This window comes from Elgaria multicarinata, chromosome 13 (genome assembly GCF_023053635.1).
Source record: "Elgaria multicarinata webbii isolate HBS135686 ecotype San Diego chromosome 13, rElgMul1.1.pri, whole genome shotgun sequence".
NCBI classification, from domain to species: Eukaryota; Metazoa; Chordata; class Lepidosauria; order Squamata; family Anguidae; genus Elgaria; species Elgaria multicarinata.
In genome coordinates this window covers 7,725,689-7,735,810 of record NC_086183.1, presented here as the reverse complement: position 1 = coordinate 7,735,810, position 10,122 = coordinate 7,725,689, and the positions used below count along the sequence as shown (strand labels likewise).

Sequence of the window (10,122 nt, the reverse complement as noted above, 5' to 3'; positions counted from 1 at the left end):
GCCACACTGCATGGTTAACAAGCCACCCTGGCTGCATTAAGTCAACATGCAAACCCATGGTTCAACAAACAACCCACAGTTCAAAGCAACTCACACTGAACCACTGAGTGTGGGTTAGCGTGTTGTGTGAACAGCACCCCCATATATAGAGACATCTGCATTCTTATTAAACAAATTTTAAATAAACACATTTTAAATCATGATTCTTCAAATAAAAATTATATTTGTAAAAAAATAAAACTTGAATTTACATTCAACCAGGAGTGGGCAACATATTTTGGCCTAAACGTGCCGTGAGTTCTAGCCGGTATAGCCAATGGTGAGGGATCATGGGAGTTGTAGGTCAAAACATCTGGAGGGCCACAAGTTGATCACCCCTGCTTTAAATAAAGTTGGGGTCAATGGATAGTAATTTTAAGGACTGAAATCAGGGGTGAGCCATTTTTGGCCTTTCAGATGATTTGGTTCCCATCATCCCTCCCCATTGGCTATGCTGGCTGGGGCTGATGGGCACTGTAGGCCCAAAATATCTAGAGGGCCACAAGGTGCCCATCCCTGAATTAAATGCTGGGTGAGGTTGGCATTTTACAAGTTCAAAAAACAGCAGCAGCAGCAGCAACATACAAACGAAAATCCTTGGTCAAGTGACAAGTCGATTACATTCAAATAATGGCTAGGAACTTAGATTCCAATCCTTCCCAGATGTTTTACTGCACACACTAAGAAAACACTTTCTTTCCGTAGCAAAACAGGCAGCGGAAATCCACTACTGCTTTTTGTACCCTGAGCTTACGCCCATTTGCTTCCTGTTTTCTCCCAAACCCTGTGCTCCTTCCTGTTCAGAGATGCCTGCAGTTATAGCACCTACCCCACATTAGGAGCAGTGGGAGGAGGAGGGCAGAAGTTTTCAGGGAATAATGAGGGGGCAGGAGGTACCTCCTAACGGTGGAGGGAGTGCACATGTGTGTCCTCAAATTCTGCAAGGCTGCAGAGCACGGACGTGTGGAAACTCCTGCCATTGATTACAGTTGATAAAGTGATAGGATTCAAAAAGGGAGAAGTTTCTGCATAGCCAAGGGTGCTCTTGACTTCATGGAATGCTTGACACTGACTGGGTTCAAACACTATAACCAATGGTGGTTTAAATAGTCAACGGTTGGTTATTTAACCCACCATGGGTTATCCTGTTGTGTGGAGGGAGTTTTTTTAACAGTTGGTTATTTGACTGAAATAACCAATGCAAATCATCAATGCTGTGCAGAGTTGGCTATTTGAACAACCATTGGTTATCGTGTTGTGTGGAGGGTACCATTGGTTATTTCCTCGGCCACCGTTGGTTATTTCGTCAGCCACAGAGTCACAAGGCAAGAGTGGACAAAGTGGTGGCTGCTGCTCTAGTCCAGCCAGCAGGGTAGATTTTCAACAGCAATGGCTGATGGGATACTAGTGGGAGGACTGGGGGCGGAGAGCAAGGGATGAGTGAGTCAACTCAGCGTGGACTAATAGTCAACTCAATGTTGATCCTTATCCACACCACAATTACCATGTTGTGTAGGGAGTACCCCCTAGATAAACAACTGCTGAGTTGATTATTACCCCACTGTTGACTATCATGTTGTCTGAACCCAGCCACTATTTGACCATGGTTGAATAAGTGGCCCATTGATAGTATTAGGCCGCTATCTCATGTACACCTGATTACCCTAAAAAGCAGACACATCCTTAATATCTTGGGCAGCGATACTGAAAATGTCCAAGATAAGACAAAAACATCACAGGAAAGAAAGGCAGAAAGAGTGACGTCTCAGCTTGCCAAAGCACTTTGCTGCATTGATGCCATTTCAACCAGATGGGACCTGTGCCATCCGAGGTCTTCACACATTGCAAGAGATTTCAGTTGGAAAAACGAGGCGTCTTATCCGTTCTTCTACAACAGGCGAGACGTGTCCAATCTGTTCTCTGAAGAACCATTTGGCTTTTGACACACAGAGACACAGGGTAGGTGGGCACCTGCTGCTTTGGCAATGAGGAGCAGGCAAGACATGGAGCAACCAGCTGCACACCCACTGTCTTCATAGGCCTCAAGCCACATGACTGCCACCGTTCAATGTGCACTAGCAGATCCATCACTGCAATCGTTGTTTTGCATTTCTGTAGTTGGGTGGGTAACTTCCCCAAACATAATATTTTTGGTATAATTTATTTAGGAAAAACATTCAGAGCAAAGGCTCTAAAATCCTAGCCCACCAGGGTTCTATTAATCCCTATTTCCAGTGGGGAAATTGCAAGGTATGAATGTTTTAAAAACAAAATCAAATACTAATCTTATACCTTGCAAACAGAAAGCCAATATTCTGCAATACGAATCAGGGTGTTGTTGTTTTTTGCATAAATTTGACGTGCATTTACTTAAATTGCTGTACCCTCTCTGGAGAGGGTGGGAGTATTTTTTTTATGGAATTTGGTATTCATTCATGTAAAGTGCTGAAAAAGGTAAAATAGGATTTGGGATGAGATATTAAGACATGGGATAAGAACTGAAGACCACAATGTCGAGGTAACTGTATTTCCTTCTCTCCCAGAGAGAGAAATCATTTCGAGGAGAAGAACAGCATGACGGGTGCTCCTCCTGTTGTTCCTCCACTTAAGGGCTGCTTTACTCCACTTAAGTCAAAGTAAAGTTGCATGCAAACTGAGTCATTCTTACTCAAACATACTCAAAAAGCAGTGGAGGCTGGTTGCTCCGATGCCAGTGGGGTGGTGAATCTGTTCCAGGTATCAATCAGAACCCTAAAGCAACTACCCCAGGTGAGAAGCATTTATCCCATCACGGTGAACACTCTGTGAAGCACCTTGGATAGCTGCTTTAGAGTTCTGACTAAAGCCGGAGTGGATTCACAGCCCCACTGACATCAGAGCCACCAGCCTCCACTGCTAAAAAGGAAACCTGTTTGGGCTAAACGGAGAAAAAGTAGAAAAATAATCTTGAGAACCGGCTGTTTCCTGAACATTTTACACCTCTCCAGACCTTCTTTGGTTTCAGGGACCTCGTTCTGAGTGCCAGCAGGATCAGGCCTTGATGACTGAAGAAGCTGTAGGCACCTGGAAGCAGAGGAGGTGGACTGGGACAGAAAGCATGGCTAGGAAACCAAGCGAACGCCAAGGAGTTGAAGAACACAGCAGGACAGGGATAGGAATGGGCCAAGGGGCAGGTGCTGGGAGGCAAAATAGGCCGACAGCAGAGAAGTGATCTGGAAGCACAGCTGAACAGCCTTCTGGCTTTCCTCGGTAAGATTAGTTGCCCAGACGCGGGGAGCTCAACAGATCTAGAAGCCAGATAGCAGGCACAGGTACAGCATTGGCTCTCTTGCATGTCCTGATCCTGAGTATCATGAGGATTTCATTCCAGAGGATTTCTATCCCGGTGTGAGCCAGCTGTTTGTGCCTTCCTCCAAGCAGTGGCACAGGCAACTGACCTATATGGGACCCAATCCCCTCGCCTACCCCAGTGCCCAACACCACGCTTCTAAGCATATATACTGTCTTTTTCTGGTTTTTCTCCATGACTGCTAGATCTCACCACAGGATCCTATATGCTCCTTGTTTCATTTCGTTATGCATTGCATTTGCATTCACCCACAGAAGCCATGCACCACAATGAAAAGGTGAAATGATGGTGAAAAGTCAGATCTATGCATAAATACTGGCTAGGCGCGGGGTGTTGACGCTTCATGGACTGCTGATGTTCTGGTATGCTATAAGGAGGAACATCAAACATTAAAGAAAAACAAGCCGCCCATGCAGGGTGCAGGCAGATATGGGCATTTGTAGGCCGCTCACATGGCTGACCAAGCGAAGGACTGCAGGACCCATGGGAAGATATGGGTGGGAGGCGTTGTCCTTCACAACTCGGCCTGCGTTGGGTTCTTGGTACACACCATGCCTTGCTGGACGCATCGAATGAGTTCTTTGCGGTTGTCCAGGATGGTGTCAAAGCTATCCTGGAGTCGGTTTTGCTGGTCAACCACCTTCTGCTGGAGGCTGCGGATCCAGCGGAGCAATGCCAGGCGGCGGTACATCACCAGGTGGACGTGGTGCTTCTGTTTCTCCCGCTCCTTGAACTTCTTCTTGTCCTGTAGGTTCCGGAAAGCCTCTGCCAACGCCGGAAAGAGTGTCTCGGAACCAGGCGAAGAGTTTTCAGACTCAGCATCAGGGGACCGCAGTTCTAGGTGACCCTTCCAGTCTTCAGCGGCAACCACGGATGTGTCCCAAGCAATGGCGCCTCCGCTGTCAGGGCTATCGATGCTTAGGGAGCTGCTGGCGTAGCCGTTGTCTTCTAAAGGGGAACTGGCCAGCTTCCCACCTTCTTTCATCCTCTCCTTGCTGGTGGTGTTTTCTTGCTCCATGCCACTGACTTCAGCTCCCTCAGGAGGTCTGCGGATGTCCTCTTCTTCCTCTTCCTCTTCCTCTCCTTCCTCTTCCTCCTCCTCTTCTTCTTCTTCAGAGGCCAGGAACATGCTGTCAGGTTTGAGGTCCTGGGGGACGTCCCTAGGCCTAATCTTTTCTTTCTGCCTATGCATATGTACGATTTGATTATCAGATGCCTTGGCTGCATTGTCTCCTAGCTGCTCTGGTTCCCCATGCGTGGGTTGGCTCCAGTTTTCATTGCTGTCATAGGCCTCTTCCCCCATGAAGTTGAGGTTCTTGTCTGGTCTACAATCCCTTCCGCCAAGGTAGGCCGCGTCGAGTTGCAAGTTTCCCTTTCCCTCATTGAACAGCGGGTTGAGGGGCAGCTCTGATTGGCACATGGCAAACATGCGTGCACCCTCCCAGCTGTGGAAGAAAGAGACAGAGAGAAAGAGAGAGAGAAACAAAGGAACGAAATGTATAATCATCAGGCAGAAAAATACCGGCCATCTTACCCATCTCTTCTTGAAACGCCCTATCCATCGCTCTCCTGTAGGGTAGAGAACCTGCTTTGCATGCAAAAAGTCCCAAGTTCAGTCCTTGACAATGGTGAGTAGGGCTGGGGGGAAAAACCTGCCTAAAAACCTGGAGAGCCATAATTTATTTATTTGTTCATTTACAGCATTTATATACTGCTCCACATCTAAACAGATTTCGGACCGGTGAACAATAAAAGATAAAAAGATAAAAGAAATAAAACACCATCTTAAAAATATATATATATTTAAAAACAGAGTACTGATAAAAACTGTGGCTTTCAAGAGGCGCCAGAAATGATGCAATGGGTGCCTGCGTGACCTCCAGAGGCAGGGAGTTCTAGAGAGAGGGGGCCACCACATTGAAGGCTCTTCTCCAAGTGGACTCCAATTGAGCCATAAGTTCATGCGGAACCACCAGGAGCATACCCTCTGATGACCTCAGGTTGATAGGGGAGAAGGCGCTCTCACTACCTTTATACACTATCAAAACCTTAAACCCGGCCCTATAGTGAATAGGCAGCCAGTAGAGTTCTCTCAGCAAAGGAGTTGCATGCTGAAAAGGGGCAGCTCCTGACAACAGCTGAGCTGCTGCGTTCTGCACAAGCTCTAGCTTCCAGAGCAGCTTTAAGGGCAGCCCCACATAGAGTGCATTGCAGTAATCCAGACTTGAGGTTGCTAGTGCTTGTACCACTGTGGCCAAACCATCCCTACTATTATCAGTTAGATACTGAGCTAGACGGACCAAAACTTTGATTCAGTATAAAGCAGCATCCTACACACCTAGAACTGGGAGACCTGCCAATTGAGTAGTCAAATATTGATGGTCTATTACTTGACAGCCATCAAATATTCCATGAAGCAAAGGATGCTCTTGCATTAGTGGTGACCTATCATTTCTGGGCTTCACAATTCAAGAAGGACGCAGACAAGCTGGAGTGTGTTCAGAGGAGGGCAACCAGGATGATCAGGAGTCTGGAAACAAAGCCCTATGAAGAGAGACTGAAAGAACTGGGCAGGTTTAGCCTGGAGAAGAGAAGATTGAGGGGAGACATGAGAGCACTCTTGAAATACTTAAAAGGTTGTCACACAGAGGAGGGCCAGGATCTCTTCTCGATCCTCCCAGAATGCAGGACACGGAATAACGGGCTCAAGTTAAAGGAAGCCAGATTCCAGCTGGACATCAGGAAAAACATCCTAATTGTTAGAGCACTACAATAATGGAATCAGTTTCCTAGGGAGGTTGTGGGCTCTCCCACACTAGAGGCCTTCAAGAGGCAGCTGGACAACCATCTGTCAGGGATGCTTTAGGGTGGATTCCTGCATTGAGCAGGGGGTTGGACTCGATGGCCTTGTAGGCCCCTTCCAACTCTGCTATTCTATGATTCTATGATTTTATTTGTATGGTAGCATAATCTGCTAACCAAGGTAGACAGAAGAGCTTCTTTTAGAGAAGCACAACCCCTGAAGGGTCACAAGTTGCCCACCCTTGATTTAGGCCATAGCTAGACCTAAGGTTTATCCCTGGATCGTCCAGGGGTCAAACCTGTTCATCTAGGTGACACACAGGAGATCCAGTGCTCAGGCAGGGGCGAACCCTGGATGGTCCCAGGATAAACCTTAGGTCTAGCTGTGGCCTTAGTGAGTCCTACGGAGCATAAGAAGAGCCTTGATGGGTCAGACCAGTTCTGGTCCATCATCTTCTTTCCCACCACGGCCAGAAGAATCTTCCAGGAAGCCCCCAGGTAGAGCTTCTCTAGCTGTTACCCCCAATAAATGGTATTCTTCACAAGGCCCACAAAGCCAGGAAAATTCCTTCTACATGCTGGCAGCCCTCAGCTGAAACTCAGAAGCCTTTTTGGCCGGTAAACTCTTTTGAGAGACAGCGACAGATGCACATTCACATTATTCAGTTTACAGTATCATCCTGTTACTTTCTTGTTCCTTTTAAATAGTGGGTGGGCAACATCATTCAAGTTGCAGTCCAACAACATCTGGGGGGCTGTGTATATACCTACCTGCCCTCAATAATAATAATAATAATAATAATAATAATAATAATAATAATTCACAATACTTCATAATTAATAAATTAATAACATTAATAAATAATAATACAGGACAAAAGCATAGATGGGAAAAATCGAGCTAGGCTGTTGCACCTAATGCAGTCCAACAACATCTGGAGGGCTGTGGATAAACCTGCCTTTGAGTGCACTGTGATATGTAGGAGAATCACTATTGCCCAACATTGAACGATGGTAAAGTGAGATAGCTCAATGGTAGAGCACGCATGCAGAAGATGGCCGGTTCGGTCCCCGGTTTCTCCACTGCAAAATGTCTCAGGGCTGGGAGAAATGATTGCTCAGAGTGCCCCCACCCTCCAGGTTTGCTGGACCACAGGCTCCCAGCAGTGAATCCACATCCGGATGTGGTATGCTAGAAGCTGTGGTCCAACACACCAGGAGGGCCCCAAATGAGGGAGGGGCTGCAGTATCGTCACCCCCTCTGGCCGAAGAAAACTGGCAAACCATGGCAGTGCCATGAAATATATTCCTTATTACAACAATACAAAACAAAAACCTTCAACATGATTCAAAGAGAGGTTGTGTCCTACCACTATACTGGGAGACTTGACAGATAGCTTTATTCACCGTGGTTAAAGCCGTGGTTTAAGGCGTTTTCTGAATGGGCCATAGTGAGGCATTGGGATAGCTAGAGTTAGACCTCCAGGCCACAGCTAGACCTAAGGTTTATCCTGGGATCATCCAGGGTTTGCCCCTGCCTGAGCACTGGATCCCCTGTGTGTCACCTAGATGAACAGGTTTGACCTGTTCATTGAGCAGGGGGTTGGACTCGATGGCCTTGTAGGCCCCTTCCAACTCTGCTATTCTATGATTCTATGACCCCTGGACAATCCAGGGATAAACCTTAGGTCTAGCTACAGCCCCAGTTTTGACCAAGAGCCAGCAGCAATTCTTAGGTGGCTTCTAAAGCATGTTCTGCAGGTCAACGTGGTGGAGATTCCCGCCTTCATCCCCACCCCCACCCCCTTGTAAAAACAAGCCACTCTTCTCCAAACTGCAGCGTGCCCATCTCTTTAAGCAGCTTACAGACTGACCAAGGGAAGGGGTGGAGGATTTGGGATGGAGGGTGGGAGGGGAGAGAGCGAGAGAAGGATGACTGCAACATGAACAGTAAGCCTCTCTTGGAGAGGCTGGACAATTGAACAGATAATGATGAGGCTTATGAATACAACAGCAGAGCAGAGAGAGAGAGAGAGAGAGAGAGAGAGAGAGAGAGTCCCTGGCACTCATCTACACCCCAGCTGGCTCCCATACAATCCAAGCCAGCATTTCCCAATTTGCTGCACGTTTTGGACTTCAACCCCCATCATGCCTCAGCAATGGCCATGCAGACTGTGGCTGATGGGAGCTGCAGTCCATAACATTTGGAAAGCACCAGGTTGGGGAAGATTGATCTAAGCTGTACCATGTCAGGGGGAAGAGAGAACTGAAAGTAAAATTATTATTAGTAGTATTATTAGTATTATTAACAATAATATATTGTGATTATTATTGATATTAATAATTCATAATAATAAATAATAAGCAATTAATAGCAATAAATAACACAGGGCAAAAGCATGGATGGAAAAAACCCGGAGCTGGGCAGTTGCCCCTAATGCCTCCTAGCCCTTTTGGACTGCGCTGTCCCAACCCCTGGTCTTTCTCCAACCCCATCACACAGTGGACCTTTTAGGCCTGGCTTCCCTCACCAGGTGCCCCCCCCCCGATGTTTTGGGACGCAGTTCCCATCTGCCCCAACCAGCAGAGCCAGTCATGCGGAATGCTGGAAATGGCCGTCCAAAACACCTGTCGGCCACCCGTTTGGAAGGGGCTGTTTCAGGGCACGCCAGGAGAGGAGAGGAGAGGAGAGGAGGCAGGCAGGCAGGCGGGCGCCGGTGCAGGTGGGTGCGCGCAAGGGGCGGCGCCGTGGCCAGCTGCGCGCCGCCCCAGGCCCACCTGCCGGAGCTGCCGGAGTGGCCCACGGGAGAGGCGGCTTGGCCCAACTTTGGCGAGAGAAGGGGCGAGGGGAAGGGGGCTCTGGTGGCCCGGCCCGGCCCGCCCCCTCTGGGTCTGGCAGCCCCCTGCGGCAGCTGGCAGCACCGACCCTCAGCGCCGGGCACTCACCGCTGGCGCCTTGCAGAAAATCCACCGGGATTGGGCGCGGGGGTGGGGGGCTGCGTTGTTTCAGGCCGCCCCCGTTGCGGCTGCGGAGCTGGTGGAGAGCGGAAATAGCGCGATTAGGCAACGGGGCAGGAAAGCGTCACGCACCGCCCGCTTCCGAGAGCAGCCAAGGCGGCGGCGGCGGCTGTCGCTGCTGCAGGAGGAGGAGAGAAGGAGGAGGAGGAGGAGAGCGCGCGGTGGCCGCGGCCGCACGGGGGTGGGGGGCGCCGCCGCCTGGGAGGAGAAGGCTGCGCAGGAGCAACACCTTCTCCTTCCTGCCTCCTTCCCTAGGGGAAAGGGCGAGCCTCCTGCTAGGCTGATTTGCAGAAGACCAGCCCTGCCCCGCAACCAGGGCGGGTTCACACGACCTAACTAGCGTGTCAAGGAGGACGCGAGTAGAAGGAGGTTGGTGCGTGACGGCGTTTACGTGGGTGCCACCTCCTTACTCTCTCCCTCTCTCACACACACACACACTCAGGGCCGCAAGATGAGATGGTTTGATTAGCAATGCCCCCCACTCCCGCACACGTGAAGGAGAATGCCTCAAAGTGGGCCGTACTGTGCGTGAATAATCTGTGGTTTCTTGGGCCATAGCTAGACCTAAGGTTTATCCCTGGATCGTCCAGGGGTCAAACCTGTTCATCTAGGTGACACACAGGGGATCCAGTGCTCAGGCAGGGGCGAACCCTGGATGGTCCCAGGATAAACCTTAGGTCTAGCTGTGGCCCTGGTCAAGAGAAGCAGTAGATCAAGTGGCAAACCTGTTACTGGGGTTAGAGTGCTCCTCCCTCTCTGTGTGTGTAATCGTACAGGGTCCCTTTAGATAGCGATGTGTATTGCTTCAGATGTGAAGCAGTCCAAAATCCATGTAATAGGTAGTATAGTTCTTTTGTTAGGCAAACTCAAAGATAATTTTAAAATGTGCAAGCAGAGAGAGAGAGAGAGAGATC

The 10,122-nt window shown here is 49.0% G+C and overlaps 1 protein-coding gene across 1 annotated transcript; it reads right to left on the bottom strand.

The window, feature by feature from the left end:
* Nucleotides 1-203: 203 nt before the first annotated feature.
* On the bottom strand, nt 204-9,183 carry C13H1orf216 (chromosome 13 C1orf216 homolog). The gene is made up of 2 exons (XM_063139626.1): nt 9,137-9,183; nt 204-4,833 (listed from the first exon to the last, which is right to left on the bottom strand). Exon 2 carries the CDS (start codon nt 4,815-4,817, stop codon nt 3,903-3,905), a length of 915 nt encoding a protein of 304 aa, XP_062995696.1. The 5' UTR covers nt 4,818-4,833; nt 9,137-9,183; the 3' UTR covers nt 204-3,902.
* Nucleotides 9,184-10,122: the final 939 nt, after the last annotated feature.

Excerpts from the sequence above, each read along its gene's own strand:
- C13H1orf216 (XM_063139626.1), bottom strand. The coding sequence starts at position 4,817 with ATGTTTGCCATGTGCCAATCAGAGCTGCCCCTCAACCCGCTGTTCAAT.